This window comes from Mus pahari, chromosome 8 (genome assembly GCF_900095145.1).
Source record: "Mus pahari chromosome 8, PAHARI_EIJ_v1.1, whole genome shotgun sequence".
Lineage (NCBI taxonomy): Eukaryota > Metazoa > Chordata > Mammalia > Rodentia > Muridae > Mus > Mus pahari.
Genome location: NC_034597.1, coordinates 67,954,731 through 67,977,579, shown reverse-complemented (window position 1 = coordinate 67,977,579; position 22,849 = coordinate 67,954,731). Strand labels below are relative to the sequence as shown.

At 44.1% G+C, this 22,849-nt stretch overlaps 1 protein-coding gene across 5 annotated transcripts in view; it reads right to left on the bottom strand.

The window, feature by feature from the left end:
* Positions 1-22,849, bottom strand: part of Enox1 (ecto-NOX disulfide-thiol exchanger 1) — a 549,637-nt gene that overhangs the window by 183,627 nt on the left and 343,161 nt on the right. For 4 of the 5 annotated variants that reach the window (XM_021202858.2, XM_021202859.2, XM_029541528.1 and 1 more), the window contains 2 exons: positions 20,930-21,073; positions 19,685-19,822 (listed from right to left, as the gene is read on the bottom strand). In XM_021202858.2, the coding sequence (XP_021058517.1) occupies positions 19,685-19,822; positions 20,930-20,999 (208 nt within the window). In that variant the 5' untranslated portion in view covers positions 21,000-21,073. The remainder of the gene's footprint in view (positions 1-19,684; positions 19,823-20,929; positions 21,074-22,849) is intronic. The other variant, XM_029541530.1, reaches the window with a different exon arrangement.

Sequence of the window (22,849 nt, the reverse complement as noted above, 5' to 3'; positions counted from 1 at the left end):
GGCTGGGACGTACTCAGTGGCAGCGTTCTTAGCCAGCAAGAGGCTCTGGGTTCTCAAAATATCCCCAGCACCAAACGAAGAGGGAAGAAATCAGATTTGATTGTCAGAAAAACTAATAAGAGCAAACAAGTCCAGTGACGTGAGATCTTAGCTATGTCCTCAGTCGTCTTTTTTAAAAAAAAAACCAAGTATTATACACTTTCCTTACAACTGTCTGAACAGAGCCCACGGCATATCGAGCGTTTAAGTTAGTTACTACATATGTTCCGGGTTGTGCATTTTCATATTTAAGCTCCAGCATTGCTTTCAAAATTTAAACCCCGCATATGGCACTGGGAAGTTCAAGGCCCTGATGATGGCAAGCATCCCTCTTGCCCTGCTATTTGGTCCTTCAAAGCCTCCAGAGAGATTAGAGTTCCTTAGAGAAACTCTCCCACATCACTCATGCTGTTACAGGTGTGATTAACTCGGCAGGGGCTCTGTGGATCCATCAGAGAGTAAAGGCACAAACAAACAAGAGACACCACCACCACCATAAAAAGATTATCTTAATTACAGGCACACTGGCTTGTGGGGACTGTGTTGCTGCTATGTTGCTTTATTTCCTGAAGGTAATTAACTGGATGCAAGTTGTTTTAGCATCAGGAGTATTCGTGCCTTATGTTCTTGATTTGGGGTTGGGATTCTCTTTAAAAAGACCAAATAACAGAGCTTTAGGGGAGCCGAGCATCATCTTCTTTCCATAGGAGGCCTAGAGAGGCTCAGGGAATCTGTGTGACTTGCTAATCACAGGGCTTTTCCTGGGGGAGATGTGAGCAAAGGTCTACTTAATCTCGACCAGCCACTAATAAGTCTAGCTTTGTGAACGGGAGGTTTTTACTTAGTTAAAGCTTGTAGGTGAGGGATAACGTACAGGAGGTAGGGTGATCCTAAAAGCATTACCAAAACATCCCACCCCACCATGGATTAAGGCTTCCTCATAGCTGCATAGAGTTCTTGTCTCTAACCTTCCCTCCATACCTTCTTCCTTTGCTTCAGCACTTCACAAATCCAATCCATGTGCCCATCTAAGTCACCCAGATCCTTCGTCTCTCCTTTGAAAACCATCTTCCATCATGAGGTTCAATAAAGCCACAAAAGCCCTATGCCAGTACGGAGGCCCTTGCTGAATCAAGTCCCCTCTTAGCTCTCCGCTCAATAGAGTCCTGCACTGCTCAGTGAACTGGGCACCACTCCTCACCTCTCACGCTCATCTCCTTCGCTATCATGTTTAGCTCACTTTCTCCCTCCTCACTGTTATCATCTTGTCATGGGTTCCAAGTCTTCAGACTGCAGCAGGCATTCAGCACATATCTAATGAGTATGCTCTTTTCCCTTAGCTTTAGTGAATAGCAAGCACACACCTCCACCAACTCTTCCATTCACCACCTTTTCTGTTATTTCACATGTTAGTGTGCAAGGAATGCATCCATTAGTCTTTTTCTTGTAATTCGCCCATCCAGGCCTGACTCTGCTTAGCTTCTGAGATCAGACAAGATCAGGCACAATCAGAGTGGTATGGCCGTAGACTTCTTATAATTCATCCCTCACATGGGCCAATTCTTTCTGGGTAACCGCTCGGCCTCAGTCCCCGGCCTTATCGTTCACAGTAGGACAATTTAATCTTTACAGGTTTCACACAATGCTGGGCCCTGGGCATTGCTTTCAGAGACTGCAACATGCTCTCTGGTTCCGTCTGTCATTCTTGGCATGTCTCTGTATTTCCTTGGTGAACCACGTTCATGATAGACACATGCCACTCCATAAGATGAATGAAAGCAACAGCAACTGACTTTTCCTTCTAAGAAGACATCTCGGCCTCTGCCGCAGGTCTTATCACCTATAGCAAGGGCAATGCAAGGCAGAGCTACATCTACGTAGCTCTGAAGAAACCATTATCTATGCTAAGGTGGGACATTCTGGTGATGTGGAGCCTTGGAGTTACTCTCTCTCTCTCTCCTGTAAATAACTCCAATAAATGCTCTGGTTCATTTTTTATTGACTGATATGCTGTCCGTTGTTGGCACCCTATCTGGGGTGAGCAAATAAATGCTCATATCTTTCCTAGTAAAGGTGACTTACAACTTGCCCACAGTTGTTTGATGGTGACACAGGAGTCAACAACTTGTACCCAGGGCCTGCAGAACTCTGCCTTTCTTTTATTCGGTGCTATATTCATGCCCTTTCTGAACTTGTACGCCCTCGTCCATCTTGACTGGCCGGCCAGGGCCTTGCAACTCTGAGCTCCTCCGAATTCTGTAGAATCTCTGTTCTGTCGCTATCCTGGCCAGATGAAACCATCTTTTCCCTCTATTATTTTTCTAAATTGCCTTTTTTTCCCCTACCCATGACTAGGCAGTATTTTCACACAGCTGGGGATGAACAAATTCAAAAAGATGCTCTCAAATTCACGGTTTCCAAAAGAGGCCACGAAGTCTTACAAATATAAAACGAGCATTTTGAGTGATTGCACAGCTCACAGAAACGTCTCTGGCTCGAACCTCATCAGTGACGATTCACTCCGGGCAAGAGCTCCCCTGTGGCGGCTTCAGTCAGCTCGCATTAGGGCACTGAGGCCTATTTGTCCTGCTGAGATGGAATAAATGGCTAGTATGCATTAACTGATGGAGGTCACGAGCATCCAAGCTGCTCAAGTGAGGGATATTTCTTTAAAGATGCCCTCGTGCTTTGAAAGACTTAGTGGACTTGAAGTCTATGCTCTTTCTCCCTCCCCTTAAGGAGAAAGTCTTCTTTTGTTCTGTAGACAGGAACTTTCAGGAGGAAAGTCTCAAGGTCAAAATTTTACCTTTTATGATAAAAGACAATGCCCTGGATGAGGTGTATCATATACACAGTGTACCTCAGTGATATATCTCTTACTGCCTGCAACACCTTTTTTTTTTTTTTTTAAAAAAAAGGGAAAAGTGGATTAGATGAGGATATATACCCTGTGCTTCAGTTTTCTAGGGCTGCTGCAAGCAACTAACATTAAGACTGCATAGCTTATCAACAACACAAGGTTATTACTCACATCAGTGAGTCTAGGAAAGTCCAATATCAAGGCACTGCCAAATTCAGTGTCTGCTAAGGCCTTCTTAATGCTCCGTGGTCGCCTCTTCTCACTGCATCCTTACATGGTGGATGGGGACAAGGAGTCTCCTAGATCTGTTTTTATAGTGACATAAATCCCAGTCATGAGGTCTCTGGCTTCATAGCACAGCCAGCTAATGGCCCTACTTCCACATATCTTAGTGACTAGAATTTCAGCCTGAGTTTTCATAAGACACGTACATTCCGATCATGGCTCCGGTTTTAAATTTGTATCTGCAACCAAGTCCTAGGAACTTTTCGGTGCAGCTACTTTTACTAAAATTGGGTACAATTATAGAATTGTGTTGTAATGAAGGCAATAGGAGTTGAGCATCCAAACGAGCTTCCTTAGCTGTGCCTAGGCCCTAAAGGGTGCCTCAAGGACTCAGTGTTTCAAAAGATCTAAAGCAGGTCCGGGAATGGACGGGAGTGTCAACACAAGTCAACTGTGAGAGATACTTTTGCGTTGTAAGTGTGCACTGAAGACACACAGGTTACCTTCATATGGCTCGTAGAGGACAATAGTGGTTACTGTTCATGGATTGGAAAAAATTGGGAGAAGGGACAAGGACATTTTTCACAGAGGCCAAGTTCTCTCTTTTTATCCATTTCATAGAAAATCTCCCAAGATTCTGACTTTTCCTTCCCTACTCCTTCCTCTAATGCTCTCAACTGAGAGTAAAGAAAACATATGTAATTTCCCCACATATGACCAATACCAACCGTGGACCGCCATAATCCCATGACATTAACCTTGGCATCACCTTCTATGCAAAATGTAAACACCAACCCAGCCACAAACCCTTGGATTGACAGTGGGGTCCTGCCTGCAAGATATGCTCATGCCATGGTGGCACGAAGCCTGTGGGTGTAACCAATCAATATCTGATTTGACTCAAGGCCCACTCCATGAGATGGAACATTGCTCGGGCAACCATGAACCTCAGACAAGATAGCCCAGGGCCTAGGATAAAACCAAATACTTCTAATGACATTCTGCTGACCTCACAGGTTGTGTCTTACTCAGCCATCGTTAGAGAAGGTTCCTCTTGCAGTAGATGACAATACATAGACCCACACTCGGACATTATGGAGAGGTAGAGAGGAACTTGGAGGAGTAGAGGAAGGGGAGGCCATAATCAGGATATACTATGTGAAAGAAAAAGTCCATTTTCAATAAAAGGAAAAAAAAAAAAAAACTCCTTCTATGCAGATATACAGCCAATCTGGGTTAGATACTTTGCTTGGGGCTGTACCGCTGAGGGGAAGAACAAGGATTCAAACCTAAGACCAAAGCTTCAAAAGCTTCCATCTGCATCTTCTACAGACCTTCCCAAGGTCTACGACAAAGTGACTCTTCTCCTGTCTTCCTGTTTGTTGCGACTTCCTTCCTTTCTCCTCGGTCTCCACAGTCAACCCTCCCTTTTGCTCACTGTCACCTCTACTCTCTCTTAGGAATGTGTGGTCCCACCCTGGTGTCTTTAGATTTAAATTAACTGTTCAGTCTAGCCCTGGGTGAAGCCCACACTCTCTGTAACCGCCCTCTGAGAAGAGCCAGGGCAAAGCTGTGTGAGGCTCTCAAATTCGAGCCAGCGATCCTGCCATCTTGCCTTTCCAGCCAGCAAACTTGCTGTTGTTCCCAGCCACCCCTCCTGGGCCCACTTTGGTGGGGACCTTTAAGGCAATCTCCCCTTCTCCAGTTTCCAGGCCTCTGCTGCCTACCCGCAACCAGCAGAGATGTACCTGCCTCTTCTTTTTTCCTGGGAGAAGAACTCCATCAGCAGGAGCTCCCCGCACCTGTTACCAGAGCAACGGATCCATCTGTTTGCCTTCTGCATCTTCCATGCAGTAAAGGCTTAAGTTGACTTGACCTAAAGTCCCTCTTATCTGTGTTAATCTTAAAATATTCAAAGTGTATTATTTCTTTCTTTTTATCCAGTTCATGTGCATTACCCCTGTACTTACACTTTTTTGACTGTTACAAACCTGAGGCTTGGCCACCATGGTCTCATTCATACTAGTCTATTTTATACCACTGAGTTATTCCCTGTAAAGTACCAGTACAAATTCCAGATCCCTGGAACGCAGGCCCTAAAGGGCTTCCCAGGAATCTTCAGATTTCAAGCAGGAGAGAAAGTGACATGCATATAAATGAGATAATTGAAATCTCTTAAATTCCAGTGTAATAATAATAAAACATTCTTCACGATGCCTCTCCTTCTTCACCACCAGGGTTTTGACCTAAGGGTTTCTATAAGAAATATGAAGATAGGGCCAGCCTATGGCAAAAATATAAGAGATTTTTCTTTAGTTATTTCCCTACAAATCTTCATAGAGTGGGAAAGGCTAAGGCAGCAGAGCTGGTATCAATCCTGACATTACCTCCTTCTATCAGCGACTGTGGGAAAGTTGGTTCGTAAGCATCACCAGGTTTTAGTTCTGTATCTGTGTTTTAAAGTTACTAATATTACTCAGCAGAATAGTAAACAAAGAAGTATATTTAGCATATATATTAAGTTTTCAACCACTGATTAAATCCTCAGAATATGGAAATGTGTTTGTTTTATGTCCTGCTTTGGGTTTTCATTAGCATGTGTGAATTATGCAGACCAGTATGTTATTGTGTGTTTTTATACATCTACATCACGCCCTAGGGTCACGTTCCCAGGCTGCTGTGTCTTACCACCCTTCCCCAGCCCACTCACCCCCTTCCCCTTCACAAATGCTTCCTCTTCTACTGTCATGCCACAGGCGGGGTATCTTTTTCCTATCCCTTTTAGCATTCCTTAATCTCACGCCTCAGATTTATGCTGCTCACATCTCCAAGGAACACACAGGAACATCTGGAAAGACTGTGAACGCTCCTCCTTCCAGCCCTGAGGGAATAACAGGGATGGACTTTATCCGCTACCTTGAGTAGAGAATGAGGAGTAGATGTGGAGTGATGGCTTTCCGAGATGGAACAATAGGGCATGTGGGATGATGAACACCAAGAAACCCTTGAAACAGAGCCTATGATGGCTTCCGCCCTGTCTCTGGAATGCGTCCAGGATTTAATGCAAGGAAGAGAAATCCAAACAGAGTTTATATTCTACCCCCGAGTACAGCACCTACTGAGCTGTGGGCGGAGCACAATGAGGAAGCCATCTCATTGAGGTCTACCCGTTTTGGGGGGGTAGGGTGTGTGTGTGTTCAGAGTCCCTAGATAAGTGGCATCAAGATGCTTATGAGGAAAATACCAGTGCCGGTGCAAAAGCGGGGAGGGGGGGAAAGAGCCAGGTCGGAGGCTCAATATGCATTGGAAATGACTCAAGTTCTCAGAAGCCAGTGGGGGGGGGGGGCTTGCAACACACAGAGGAAAGTTCCCCAAAGGACTTCACCTTGAATTAGTTGAAATTCTGTGTAACCTAGAGGGTTTCCTGGGGACACTGACCCAGGCCTAATGGTAACCTTGAAGGAGTCATAGCTGCTTCCAAGGAACTTGACTTGATCTCTGATCAAATCCCAAAAATATTTGAAGAAATTAAAAAAAACAAACAAACAACAACAACAACAACAACAAAAAACCTAGCCTGTGGCAATGTAAAAATTCAAAGTGTTTGGCAGACACAAAGATTTACTTGGGAACGCAAAGAAACAAGAGGACTACATAGCTAGGAGAGACATCAGTCAGGTGAAAGAGACTCAGAAATGTCACAGATAATAGAGTTAGTAGATAAGCCCAATAAAGCAACTCGCCATAAACACAAGCCAGATGCACACACAGGTAGAAGAAAGCATACATATGACGAGGAATGATGGGAAAGACATTCCTAGACCAGACACAATCTGGAAAGATTATGCTCAATGATGAGAAATATACATCAGAGATGTCAGTCAGGGGCAGTGGGTGTAGTCACCTTTGATCTTGCACCATGATTAAAGCTACAAAGACTATACTTCAGAAATGTCTAAGGGGCAAAGATAAAATTTTCTTTTTCAAGTTTTGTACAACTGGTCACATAAATGAATAAAATGGTAATCTATTCAATTATATGACTACTGAACTCAAAGCTCTGTTTGATAATAGAGAAAATACAAAGATGGATTAAGTATGAATTAAGTTCCTGCCCATAGACACCAGCACAATCTATTAGATAAACGATAGTTGTAGAAATGCATAATGTGATATTTCCACAACTTATGATCATAGCATGAACACATAAATAAGGCAGCATGCAGAATAATAAAAGGGAGTAAAATGAAAAAAAGTTACAGAATATACTGTGCAATTACTGCATATTAACAAATAAAAGACTCTGATATTAAAATAAAGATTCAATACACATTAGTGTGCACTCATGTACATATACACTTGTCAGGTTAAAAACATTCAAATCAGTCTTGGGATGTGAATTTAAGTATTGATTTTCTTCCTGTTCTCTGGGGGAATTAGAATATCCTCTATGAGGGAAAAATCTATGATTTTCCTGAGGGCTTACTCAATTGCTACTTTTCTAGAGAAGCCTTTCTTAACCTCTTCCCCAGAACCCTCTAGGTAAAAGCATGCTCATCATATCTATTATGACCGCTAATTGACAATTAATCATAGTCGCAATTATTTATATAGCATATGTATTAGATAAGTAGTTACTTTTCTGTTGCTATGATAAAAGACCATTATCAAAAGTAACTTCCTTCCTTCCTTCCTTCCTTCCTTCCTTCCTTGCTTGCTGGGTCCCTCTTCCCCAGATGTGGGCCCCCTTGGCTGTGTGTCACCAGAGCTTGGTGGGTGGTAGTAGGTGAGAACCTCTCCATGCCTGGTGGCACCATGCCAGTGGCCCTTAGGTTCCTCAGGTCCTTCCCTAGCTTTTCTCAATGGGCATTAGCATACCCTACTGCCTTTCCCCAAGGCCTCTATGAGGTTCAGAGCCCATCTTTAGCATCCGCTACATGACAGGATCTGAAGGAGCCCCCACAAGTCTCTTCCCCACAGTGTGACTGGTAGAGAGGGTATCAGATGAGGCTGCAAAATCTCTCCATTTTCTAGTTCCTCCCAATACAAAATGGCTGTGCTTTGAGCAGCACTGGAGGCCTGTCCCACACCATCGAGTGTGGAGAGAGAAGATGCGGTGGGCCAATTTGCAGGCCACCTATTTGCTCTGCCAGCTATGCAGGAGACATCTGCTCTGGTATCCAAAAAGGCCCTTGATAACCTCTCCATTTATTGTTATCTCCTTTAAAGGCCTGTTTTTCTTTACTTCTTCCACCTAAAACACTAGACTGCTTGAACCCAAGCTTCCCTCTCGGGTTCGTATTGACTGACCCCTAACACATAATGGCAACAACACTTGAGCACCCCCCCCGCCCCCCCCCACCCCCCACCCCCCGCCACCAGCCCTGGGTGAATCTGTACTGTTTTTGTGGGGGGCTGCAACATGACTTTTATTTCTCCTGTGTAGTGAGAATCAATAACTCCTGGAATTTGATGTATCCCTTGTAGGGAGGTAAAGCTTCTGCCAAAAATTAGTCCCCCCTCCCCGTGCCCATGGGCAATAGACCATGCATCCCAGTGGGCCTGTCGCTGGGGGAGAATCGGGAGTTAATATGACTGAGGTGGTGGAACTGAGGTTCTGTCCTGTGCTCCCTAGGGTGGACCGGCACTGGAGCAAAAGGATTCATGCTGGCCCCCATTACTTGATGGGCCTGAAGCTGGGCCCTGAAAGTTTCCCTGATGAGGACAATTACTTTTAGCGGGAGGTGACTTACCATTTTTTGTGAAATTTAGATGTACATTCATTCTGCCAAAGGAAACCTTTATGGCAGCATCCACACAATGTTGTCTGAGGGGCAGCCCCAGCTCCACTCATAGCACTCTGCCCTGGTGCTTTGCCGCTTCGCCCTCGAGGGCGTTGGCGGCTTATGTGCCCTCGCTGCCCACCGTCAAAACAAAAGGCCAGAGCTTGGAACTTTATTGTCACGTCCCCCTTTTTGAAATGGGGAAAGCCCCCGAAAAACTGCTGCCGTTGCAGCACTTGTAAAGTCGCACTGAAGCAGACAAAATGTATAGCAAGGTGCAACAGAGGATCGTCCCCCTTGGGCGGCCTCTGGGGCTGCGTCTCTCAGACTTGTATGAGATTGTTCTCTAGGTTTCTTTTTCTCTGTAACCTTGATTTTTATTTTATTTTATTTTATTTTATTTTATTTTATTTTATTTTATTTTATTTTATTTTATTTTATTTTTGAATCGTGCTTGTCAAGGCTGTAATACTTATTACGGGCTTCCTCTTCCACAGAGGAAGTACTTCGGAGAGAGTACTACCCGCGTCAGGAAGTTCTTTCAATTTAGTTTCACTTTCGGAAATAGCAAGATTTGCCTGTAAAGCCTTCACCATGGAGGTGGCCTGAGGAAAGCGGCCTCGGCAAGGGCGTAGTTTGCCCCAAACGAATCGGAGCAAGTTGACTCCACTGCGGCCCAGCTAGAGCGAGGCAGATCATCAGCCATTTCAGTTCTTATGGCTCGGTCATTTGTGCGCCACAAGAAAAGAGCAAGCCCAGGAGATTCTTCGCCCTCTTGGATCTGTACCCACTAGCAAATATCTTTACCAACGTTGCGCCATGTATCAAGGCTCAATGACCCTTCTTCTAACTTTCTGTATGGACTCAAGGAAATCTTGCAAGACCTGTGTAAACCTTGACACTTCTTACTAACCACTTGTTTCAAGACCTTAATATACATTTCTCTGCTTTTTTAATTCACTTGACCCATTTTTATTTACCAAATCTTCACCCCTTCTCCCAACTCTATCTCGCACCCCGAATGATATCTGTCCCAAACTGAATTTGCCCAATATACTTACCTACCCTTGTCTCAGTCTCTGTCCTGGGTGCCAACTGCCAAGGTCTAGTCTTGGAGAGGGAGAGAAGGGATGTCTGGGAGCAGCGAAAACTAACAACTTGAAGTCAAATCGTGGGTCCGAGCTGGTGACCTTGTTCCTCCGTGTTCTGCTTTATTTCTGCTCTGTTTTCTCTAGAGATGTCTGCCAGAAACAGTTCTCCAAGTCTCTCCAGTTCTCTCTTGCTATGCTAAAAACTTTCCCTGCCGACCGATCATAAACTCAGTCTTTTATTTTACATAATTTTACATATTAATGCAGTCATTTACTTCGGTTTTCCCTTTAGTTATCCTTTGAATTAGCACCCCTAAACCCAAGCTCCTTAATTCTTTAGTGATAGCAAACACACATTTTCTCTTAACCTTGCAAAAGAATGCAGAGAGCTGCCTGCCTCTGTTAAGCTGGATAGGACCCAGTCCTAAAATTACCATTTCTGCCACACCTGTGCCTGGATTCCGCGTGTCCCAGTCTGACCTTGAACTCAGGAATCTGCCTGCATTTGTTTCTTTCTGACAAGCTGGCTCATTAATGCAGCTGACTTTGTTCCTTTAGATTCGTGAAGCCCCTCATATAATTCATATTGCATCTTTATATTTTTTTGCATATTTGGGGAGTTATATGTTTTCAAACCCATGATTTTAGAGTTCTTTGCTACTGGCTGTGCTGAGCGACAGTCCCAGTTTTTACCATTTTGCTGAAATGTTAGCCACACCTTTGCCTCCTGGACTCTGGCTGTGTGATTATCATGGAGTCATTAACATTAACAGGGAGGACTTTCTTTAAAGGCGGAATGTATAATATACACATTATAATAAAAACAAGCCTTAAGCCCATGGCAGCCTTTGACTTGAGGAGGCCCCACGTCTGCTGGCCCTATTCCAGGGGGCAAGAACTAACCCCACCTAGGCCATGACAGACAGGCTCTTTCTTTCTGTCCTTTTTCTTTGTTTGTCTGGGAATGGGTGACCTAGAACTCCTTCTGTAGGTAAGTCTGTCCTCAGACTTACAAGAGTCAGTCTTGACTCTCTCCCTTGAGATTGAAGTGGTTTTGTTTGCTTTTGTTCTGGTTTTGGCTTATGGTTCCTCTGGAGGTCTAGAGTCCATAGTAGTGGGGCAGAAACAGAATACAGACAGGAGCAGGAAATTGCCTGTTCTCTTTCCATCCACACAGGAAGTAGAGAGAGCAAACAGGAAGTGGGTTGAGGCAGTAAACCCTCAAAACCAACCCTCAAGGATGCACTTCATTCAGTGAAGCTGTATCATTCATAACCGCCCCAAACAGACCACCAACTGGTAACTTAGTGTTAAAATACCTAAGCAGTGGAGGACAAGTGCCCTTCAAACCACCTACTTCAGAAATGTACACTTATCACCCGTCATGTCAATTCCTGTTTCTCCGATTGCTTGTATTGTACTGTATTGTATAATACAAGATGCATTTTGAGCCTCTGGTAATATTGTGGTGTATGAATAACTATACCAGCACACGGTCCCAGTGGCCTCGAGAGGAAGGATACGTAACTGTGAAGGGTGGAACGAAACTGGCGCAACAAGTGCATGAAATCTGGCACACAAACGCTGAACTCTAAGTCAAGGGCCTGTCTGGTTTCTGAATCTGGAGACTGAGAAATGTTTCAATTAGTTAGAAAATGAAAAGAAATGAGAATTTGAAGCAGCATCTGAGAGAGAGAGAGAGAGAGAGAGAGAGAGAGAGAGAGAGAGAGAGAGAGAGGAGAGAGAGAGAGACTCACTACTGCACACCTCGCTCCCTACCTGCCCTGAATCATGCCTGGGTCAGAGAATATCACCATCACCACATGAGAAATCTGAGAAGTGGGCCACTGGGAGCATTGTTTCCTTACTAACTGAGAGCTTGTGCACAGTTTATCAGCAGAGTGTCCTGAATACCTGTGAGCAGAGGAGGTGTTGGGTGGCAAGGTTCCAGAGGGCATTTGTTACCTTAGACCCCACCTGTCCTTTCAAGTCTTAGAGCCCAGCAGTACACAGAATCCAACAGGTCACAGGAGAGATACACAAGGGAGGGATTGGGGTCAGAGGTCAAAGTGACAACTGCATAGGCAGAAAAAGGGATTCCCTCAATTTCACTGCAGAAAAGTCCCCATGGTAGGCAAGGCCACCCTGTGTCATGGTTGCCAAAGATACTTCTCCCTGTTTCCGCCCTTCCTGAGCGGAGGGCCCATAAAGTAGACTTTATGCTCACTGTATGTCCTTCCAAAGAGTTCCCAAAACTTGTCATGGCAAAGAGGAAACAGCGATTGCCCTTCCCCTATGTGTCTTCTTGCCTTTTGCACCATCTGATCAATTTCCAAGGCTGGACTCCTAGGACTCGTGGTTATTCTTCACGCTCCTTAGACTCCACATGGACCCCTTAATGTTTCAATAATCATAATAAATTCCGCTTGAGGCCCTCCCTTCACATGGCTGCATCTCCAATGCCAGGATTATGACTAGCATTATGTTATTATTGTCTCTTGTCTGTGCAACTGTTATGGCCTTGTATCTAACCACCTGTTGCCAACTTTCCACATTATTTAAGTGCAGTGGCTATCTCTGTATGTTTCCACCGCCACACTTGCCATTCTGCGGTGTCACCCCATGGTATCCATAACTATTAGACACATCTCCCCTCACCCTGTTGATTTGTCTTCGCTTATTTCCTTACTCCCGTCTCTCCGTCGACTCTGCCACATGGCGGTGAGGACTACATCTTGTAATCCCAGCATTCAGCGCAACATCTGGCTCAGTAAATCCTAGTTAAAGGGGTGATACTTGAGGAGATGAAAGGATTTAGCAAATGCCTCTTCATATCTGGGCACATTAAAGAGGATAAAAGGTGTTCCTTGGAGGATTAAACAACCCAAGAAGGGAATTATTATTATTTTTTTAAAAGTATAGTCTGAGGGAGCAGAGAAGAATGAAAATGAATGGAAACCACAGGGAAGGGGAGTGGATAATGAAGAGGGCGGTGAGGAAAGGCATTCACATTATCCCTCCCATGAGCCAGAGGGTGAAACTCTTGGAGTGGCAGGAGCTTGCAAGGATGGGGAGCTAGGAATATGTAAAGAGGAGAGAGCAAGGAAGGAGCACAGGGCAGTGGGGGGTGCTAACAGCTACTCAAGGAATAGATAAGTCTCTCCTGCTTTCAAGGTAATCCACTCCTTTGTCTGTGGCTCTCCACATAGCCAAGAGGGAGTACAATACCTTTTCCAGATAAGACAGAGGGCATGCTAAGGAACTTAGTGTGAAAGAGTCACAGTGACTAAAACCAGTAACAGCTAAAGAAAGACTGTTGATATTAAGAAAGCAGATGCCACACAGCAGAAGAGAGGACTGGATAGTCTCATCATGACCAGAAAGCATCCACAAAGCCTCCTGTTCTCCCACTCTCCGTCTAGTTGACTTTGGAAAATAAACTAGGACAGACCCCCCCATTAAAGCTCCACACCTGTGATAAATGTGGGACACGAATATTCTAACAGACCAATTTGGAGAGCATAGCTCTAGGACAATGCACAAAACAGTGACAGCAAAACAAATGAACTAACGAAACCCACAAACCCCTAAGACAATTATGGGGATAAAAGGAACAGGAGACAGTAAGTGTATTGAAGCAGCATCCCCTTGTAGCAAAAGATGTAGGGTGGATGTGCAACAATGTTGCATTGCATTTTGGACAAGAGAAAACAGGTATATTGTAATAATCTCAAGCAGAACCTCACTAGGAGGTGAGTGGGCAGTGCTGACCACAGGGGTATGGAAGAGGCATATCTACCTCAGAATATGAGGTCTATTTACAGCAGCGTTAGGCAGAACCTCACAAAGGCACAACACCTTGATGGTAACGAGGGCTGCGATTTCTTGGGAAATCCTTCTGATAAAATCAAAGGATATGAGAAATGTGTCCTTCGCTTTGCTGATAATTTTTAATCTCTCAATAAACCGAAGAAGCGCCTAGGAACAGGATTTAGTGTCAGTTTAATTTTTAACAAAGACAGGAAGAGTACTTGGTCATTTAGAAATATCAGAAACTTTGGGACCAAGCCAAGTGCTCATAAACCGAGCCCCTCCATAATCCTGTCAGAGATATTGCAGAGAGGATTTCTCGGAAGGGATGCTATACTAAATAATCTTTAAGAACCTCTTGAAACATTAAAGCTGGTCTCCGGCATTCTACAGTCACACTGAAGAGCGCCTGAGGTGGCCAGTGTGGACCCCGAGCCTCCTGTGGTGCTGTGTGGTTCTGCAGAGAAGGAACAAAGAGACCTGAACATGAAGTGCAGGAAAAGATGACGGAGCTTCCCAGAAACAAAGTCTAGCACTGTATGAATTGGCCAGTTTGGTGCTGGACAAAAAAATAGATAACTAATATACAATAGATATTTTAAACATTGAGAAACACGTACAGAAGTCTGATTTCTGATAAAAGACATGAGAGTCCCCGAGGACGTAAAACTGGAAATACATATATCAACCACCAGAGTATGCAAACTATTCTATGCTTAGAAATAGAATAAAGAATTCATAAAGGAAACGTTTCTTAAAGGAACTAACATTAAGAAGGAAAAAAAAAAAAACAGGCCAGATGAATATTTTAGGAAGTATGTAGTCAGACTCTTTAAAATAGAATCTAAAATTGAAGCTAACATACACCAACAGTGACCCATGACCACATTTGGTAAAATATGTTCAGAATGAGAATAACCTGTTTATAAAAAGGAAAAGGTAAATAAAGATGAAAGGAGGGAAGCCCAAGGCAGGTTTTCCAGCTTTCTGCCTCTGTGATGAGAGACCTGAGGGAAATCAGCTGACAGGGAGAAAAGGGACATCTTTGCTCCTGGTTTCGGAGGTATCTGTCTTGGCAAAGCTGAAAAACACCATGTGAGCATGAGTCAGAGCAAAGCTAGGCTGTCAAGAGAGAAGAATGGGAGGGGCTTGTGGTCTAATACCCCGTCGAAGGGCATATCCCAAGACCTGACTTCTTCCCACTACGCCGCATCTCCTAAAGGCTCCAGCACCTCCCAGTTAGGCCATACTCTGGAGACCAAGCCTTCAGTGCATGGTCCTTCATGGGAATCTCCTTACAGAATTCATATGCTGAGAGAATATAAAGTGAAGGACTAGCATGCCAGATTTGCAAATGAAATTAGTAAATTAAATGTAACTGAGTTTTATGGAAATTAATTGCCTAGTGTATAGTAAGAAACATTGAAATATTGTCTTCTTTGACCTACTAGTTCTACCTATAAGAAGCAACCAAGAAAACTAATTTTAATAGATGAACAGTCCTGACTGTGCTTTAAAATGCTCATGGTAATACATTTATATTTTTTTAAAACAAAAACTAAAGAAAAAGGGGCTTCATAGGAGTGAAGTGATCCATGGTTCTCTAGGCCTGGCTGGGGCCCCTTTCAGGGGAGTGGGCTGATTCTGTAGACCTGGCTAGGAGGTGGTAGGCCCTAATGGTGAAGCTGATACTATCGTTTCGCTAGGTGGTCATGAAATAAAGCTGCTTTCTTTTTGGTACTTGTACTTTTTAGATATGTGAATCTTTTGCCTACGTGCATGTATATGTATTGTATGCATGCCTGGTGCTCACCCAAAGCAGAAGAGGTAGCCAAATCCCCTGGAACTGGACTTACAGATGGCTGTAGGTCACCACACGGGTGCTAGGAACCAAACCCATGCCCTCTCTGAGAACAGCCAGTGTGCTCTTAACTGCTGAGCCAGATTTCAAGGTCCCTCAAACTTGTCTTTAATTTTTTTTTTTAAACATTCGCTTGTTACTCTTCTCTCATATATTACATCCTGACTGTAGTTTCCCTCCTTCCTGTCTTCCCAGGCCCTCCCCACCATTTCCTCTTTCCCCCAAATCCACCCTTCCTCCCCTTCTTTTCAGAAAAGGGCAGGCCTCCTAGGGATCTCAACCGAGCATGGCATATCAAGTTTCAATAAACCTAGGCACACCCCTTTATATTAAGTCTGGATGAGAAAACCCCAGAAAGAGGAAAAGGGTCCCAGAAGCAGGCAAAAGGGTCATAACAGCCCTGTACCGTTAGGATCCCCACACAACCACGACAAGTGTGCATTAGACCCATATGGAGTCCCTGACTGTTGGTTCAGTCTTAGCCCAGGTTAGCTGATTCTATGGCCTGTCAAAGTACCTTCCAAATGCTCAGGTTTATATCCTTAAAGCAGGGCTGTCCTTGGTCTTCATTATAGAAACTAATTGTAGTGGGTGACACAGTTAAACAATCTCTTACTTGTCTCAAATGCCTAGTATAGGTGATGGAAGAGTGGCAGGCCCTAAGTGGGACATCATGTCACCCTAAGTTAGAGCCCAAGCCTTGGATTCATGAGCCTGCTGCGGCAAGTGGTTGCCAGCATAAGACCTACGCAGGCAGGGGATGGGCTGGGGATGTCAACATTTGTCACGTGGGGGTGTGGTTCATGAGGCCCCCTCCCTCCTGAGTAACTCCTGGTTACTGGGGGAGAAAGGGTCATTTTCTTCAAGGCTGTAACCTTCTCAGGAGTTTCAGAGGAAGGAGGAGGGGGATGAGAAAAGGACCTGTGGGGTGGAAATGACTGAAGGTCATTATTATATGTATACAACTGTCAAAAAACTTATAAAGGGAAAAAAACAGGATAAAAGACAAGCATTTAGTTAATATGCTACAAACAGATACACATTTTGTATAAGCTGCCTCATTTAGTGTTATGGTAGGTCCTAACAGATATGATCACGTGACAGAAAAGGTTCAGGATGCTTTTACACGATGGAAACTATGTTCTCTAAAGGAACACACTCAGAACAACAACAGAGAAAGTAGAAATGGAAAAAGCACTCAAAACGCGAGGCTACCGACCTAACGGCTTATTTACCGTAACATGAAAGCATACAATGGAAAATGGCTGACGGTACTACATTCACAGAAAAGAACATAAGAGAATATTCCATATTTACAATGACTGAAATATTTGCACAGGAAAAAAATAATACAAGGAAAATGCACCAATACCAGGCGGTCTCAACAGAACCAGACCTGATGCTCAGTCAGTAACTGAAGCTAGCTGCTCTTGAGAACACAGCAAAGTGTTGCTCACTTAGTCGGGCTGCAGAGGTGAGCCAGAGGACCAGGGAGAGACAGTGAAAGGCTCGAAACCCGCGTAAGCAGTCTAGCTAATGCGGGAGATAGAGAACGCAATCGGGGCAGATACGGTAAATCTTCTATAACGAGTAGGGCTGTAATTCTTTTCATGGTAGGTTGCTAGGAAAATCATAAATTGGTCATGGTTAAAGTGTCAGAAGACTCAAAATTGTGAGGCAAAATAATGAATTATTGAGGTTTGAGCTTACGCTGGAAGTCACATGTTTTTCTGGGAGAAATGGGAGCTGAGAGTGAAGTAATTTCTGCTGTCTGAGTATTTCAATTAGGGAACTGGGCAAAGCTAAGTGGGGAATCAAAATCTGAACCCGCATGTGATCAAAAGGAAGGATCTGCCAGGATGAGCTGCTGAGAACAGGGCCTGGATTAACTCATTAACAACTCATAGACAGCGAGTGCCCCGGGTGTGTGCACGCCCACCTGTACAGGAGAACAGCTGTGGAATATATTAAGTCCACAGCATTTTTATTTATTTATTTTTTTATTTTATTTTATTTTATTTTTATTTTTTCTTTTTTTTTTTTTTTATTATTTTCTTTATTTACATTTCAAATGCTATCCCAAAAGTTTCCCATACCCCTCCCCCCACCTCTGTTCCCCTACCCACCCACTCCCACTACTTGGCCCAGGCCTTGCCTTGTGCTAGGTCATATAGAGTTTGGAAGACCAAGGAGCCTCTATTCCCACTGATGGCCGATTAGGTCATCTTCTGCTACATATGCAGCTAGAAACACAAACCCCGGGGGTACTGGTTAGCCACAGCATTTTTAAAAGTTGTGATTTCACTAGCCAAGTAGCCAAGCTGGCTAAAAGATCATACTCGCTCTGCCTCAGATCCCTAGTGTTGGAATTATAGCTGTGCACCATCTGAACTGCTACACTCTAACCTCTTTCCTTTGATTTCTTTCTTGTCTCAGTTTTCCTAACTCTTATCTCCTCACAGGTTCCTTCTTGCTGTGGTAAACAGGAACCATGGGGATGGAGAAGAGGCTCAGTGGATAGAAACGTTGACTGCTCTTCCAGAGGACCTGGGGTCCGTTCTCAGAGCTCACAAATTGGTTCATAACTGTTTATGACTCCAGTTCCGGGGGATCCAGTGCCTTCTTCTGGCCTCTATGGGCCCCGGGCAGACATGTAGTATACAGAGTTATATGCTGCCAAATCACATAAAATGACTTTTAAACATGTAAAAAAGAAACTATATATCTGCACACATAGAACTTAATGTAGATAATTTAGGGTTTTTATGCACATTGTTGACAAAAAGGGAGGAAGAGACTGAGGCATGGATGAAGGAAGGAAGGAAAGAATGAAGGACAGATGGGACTTATCGTTGTGGATGGAATTCAACATTCCAGTGACACCCGATTCCCCTTTAGTACATACCATCTACCTCATCTAGACAAAGACAATTATTCTGATATTTAAACACATCCTGCAGTGTAGTTGCCAGTGGTCATCCCACCAAGTCACATCCCAAGAGGATGGGGAACAGCCCATCTGCTGACTGCTGAGGCCTATGTACCCGCTAGAGCCTCCGTGAGTATTTGCTAAGTAGACATGAGTCCCACCTTCTCTACAAACAACGCTCATCTCCCATCATTGCTGGTTCCTTCAGAGCCCCAGTGACCAACCAGCAAACTGACACTTTACATCTTACTACCTACCACCAAATCCCATCACCAGTCACGTTTTTATCAAGACATGCTTTTTGCTGATACTTACAAGTATATGTGTGCGTGTGTGTGTGTGTGTGTGTGTGTGTCTGTGTGTGTGTATATACATATATATACACACATATACATATATGTATGTATACACACATACACATATTATTTTTCAAACCCTATTTTACAAAACACACCTAAAACCCCCAATAAATAAGTGTAGAACTAAGAAGTAAAACCTTTCAATGACCTTTGGATTTGTGATATTTCTAAATATGCCATCCATCGGCTATTCTGAATTACTGTTTCAAAGTGCGACAGGCAGTGGTGTCTGAATGTAGTGTCAGTTGAGTTGAGTTTCTACACATGTCTCTTCATGGCTAGAAGAGTGACCTTCAACACTCATCTTCAACTTCCATGTTTCATTACATGGAAGCATGAGCAAAAGAAGCAACCAAACATGGGAGCAACTTCAGAGCTATCCCAAGGGAGATGGCGGTCAAATAGGGCGCTGTACAAGACTAAGTTTCACAGACTGGGAAGCAGGTACAAGCCATCTCATCTACCAATTTGAAAGTGCGACCGTCGCAGCAAGGCTGTGGAGATAAGATGGGCTATGTATCAAGGGTGGTAAGGGTCAGGGTTGCTGAGTCTGCAAAAATCAGGGTGCAGAAGAAAACAATCTCCAATGCAGCCAGCCGGACACAGTCAGGTCAAAAACCACAGGCCGTACTCAACGCTGGCATGGAGGGAGATTACCACGGAACACCTGTCACCCACAGTGTTTGGCAGTCTTGCAAAGCATCTTTGAAACCAGGAGAATGCTTACCAGACACGAGCTGCTGTCCAGGCAACCCCACGGGAACCATGCCCAAGTTATTCATAGCTGTGGCCCAGGCTGTGGGATCGGTGACGGACATGTTGAGCTGGGCGGTATCTAGGGCTATGCTCCCCAAACCATCAGCTGCTGCGGGAGAAACAAACTCAGCTTAGTGTTGACAGGCAAGGCCCTTCCCGTTAAAGGAAATCACGTTCCTAAAGACATGAGGCCTAATTTAACTTGTTGCTGAGACATTTTTTAAAAAAGGCAATGCAATCTATACTATGCCAATAATTTCTGCAGATGTTAAAGCATCTGGGCAGAAGCATAGGGGCGGAAGGATGAAGAAGTGCTTCCGAGGAACTTTCTAGAAAGATGCTTAATGGTGGGGAATCTGTATTGTTTGCAGCATGCCATTAAAGAGACACCTCTGGGGAGAAGAGAAGGGTCACTTTCCTCCGACCCGTGAGGCAATGCTTGCTCTAGACAGGGCCTAGAACAAAGTGCTGGCACGTGAACTGCCTGGCAGAACAAGATGGATAATACATCTGCTTCTGAGGATTTTGTTGGGCCTGGCATCTCTTCTAAACAAGAATACAGGTGTCAAGGAATAGGACATGCCCTGGCCAAGCCGCTAAGGTGATCGCTGAAGCATAGGCCCTCGGAGGCAGAAGTTCTCAACCTGTGGGTCGTGACCCCTTTGGGGGCTGAATGACCCTCACATAGGGGTTGCTTCAGACCATCAGAGAACACAGGTATTTATGTTACAATTCATAACAGTAGCAAAATTATATTTATAATGCAGCAACAAAAATAGTTTTATGGTTGGGGGTCAATACAACGCAAGGAACTATATTAATGGGTCTCAGCATTAGGAAGGTTCAGAACCATGCTTGAAGGAAATGTATCTATTTAAAATGACTTTTAAGATTATATATTTTTATTTTTCCCCTCCCTTTTCCTCCGTCTAGCCTCTCCCATAAACCCTCCTTGTTCTCTTTCAAATTCAGAGTCTCTTTTTTTTAGAATATGTTTTATAAATACTGGCTAATAAAATCAGTAAAGAAAACTAGAAAACAAATAGTAGAAATTAAATAGAAAAAAGAAAATCAGAAATCTGTGCTAACTTTGATTTTATACTTTTTTTTTCCCCCTTGGGTTTCATAGTCCTCTCATTTCCCTAGACTCTGGCCCCTGATTCAACGTGGACTTTCAAAATCTCGATTGTGTCTTCCACTGGCCACCAACACTTACCTGCAGCCATCATCTGACGAAGCTCCTGTGGACACTGGGCAACGCTATCAAATCCAGCTGCATCTACCATTGAACTGCATGCACCCTGGGGCGTCGGGGTGCTTTGACAGCTGAGCGGAGGGTCCCCTCGAAGATCATTGGACTCTGCAAAAGAGAAGACTGGTGAGGTAAGTCCTAGAGAAGGGAGCACACCTCCTGAAGAAGACAGTTGTCTATTTAAACACAAAACGAACCACAGAGATCCACTTCCAGCAGACAGGCTCAGACCTGAAGGGCTTCTGTCCTGACCTGGTGTTGTGTCACTGTTTCTCTTTGCTCAGGAGACTTATAGGTCAACTCACCTCGCCTGGCCCAGGGCTGCCTCAGGAAACAGTATCGTCTGAGTGGGTTAGGGCTTAGTCTCCTGCAGCAGCCTCTTTGCTTGTGGGCCTTATCAGGGCCAGCACAGCCTCTTCCACGCACTGCACACCAATAGCCAGGGCAGACGAGGGTGAACTCGATTTCTTTTCAAGTTAAAAAAAAAATTAATTGATGTTGTTATTTTGGAAGACGGCCGTCTGTGAAATGTATTCACCGAGGACAAAAAAAAAATGGGGAGGGAGAATAAAAAATGTGGGAACCCTTTTTCTGTAAGTCTGTTAAATCATTAGAAAAGGCAAGCCAGAAAAGAATGGCAGGGCCTGTCCGGGAAGAAATCTACAGGCTGCAGTAGCAGAGGCAAAACGTTTGTTTTTTTAGTTCTGTAGGATTATGAATTTAACGGGCTCAAATTTGTTCAGCTCAAATTTTCCCGAGCATTACCTGGCACACACACACACACACACACACACACACACACACACACACACACACACACACGTATACATATATATGCAGGGTATGTGCACATGTCTATATTTAGATAGAGATATGTACTTTATTATACTCAAAATGTTTTGTAGCCGGGCCGTGGTGGCGCACACCTTTAATCCCAGCACTTGGGAGGCAGAGGCAGGCAGATTTCTGAGTTCAAGGCCACTCTGGTCTACAGAGTGAGTTCCAGGACAGCCAGGGCTACACAGAGAAACCCCTTTCTTGAAAAAAAAAAAAAACAAACAAGCAAACAAAACAATGTTTTGTAGTAAATATAAATGAGAATACAACATACAGTGACGTTACAAAGGGTCTATGCTTCCCCCATCCCCTCCCCCACCTTACAGATGCAAAGGCTAACCATGCAATATTCACAGCCTAAGTGCATATAATCAAACCCTGGTGACCGTTTGACCCATCTCTGTCTGAGATGACAACTGAAGTTAAATATTTGTTTTTGTTTACATGCAAATGTACTCACCCCCACACCCAGTCACATTTCTGTTCATACTTTTAGAAGTAAATGTTGTAGTTTTTTGTTTTCTGTTTTTTGTTTTTTTAAAGTGTGAAGCTTGAATATTTCATATTCTTTGACTCTAAGGGCCGAGTATCAGTAGCTCTATTCCTTAATGATGCCAGACAGCTTCTTGTCAGTTCAAGTCAAACGCCAGCTCTGACCTCAGTATCTCTCGGACAGGTATACAAGGAACATGAGGTTTTGGTAGTTCAACTAACCTCTAGCTATCATTAAGGGGGTCAATGAGATGCTGGGGAATTTTTCTCCCAATTACCTATCACCTAGCAGTGGACGATTCCAATTTGGGGTGCAAACTGTATTCAGAACACATACGTCAAACCTTCCTTTTAAACACCACTTCCTAATGAATGTAGAACGTGCCTGTGCACTGTCCACCGATTATCATGGGCAACGGATACCACAGGACAGAGCCTTTCCATACGAACCACGTTCAGCAAGTCCATAGCAAGCCTGAGTGTGTGCTCTGCAGCTGCTCGCCCGTTGGCACTACAGTGAAGCCTCAGAGTGCTTTTCTCTGGGCTCCAACCATT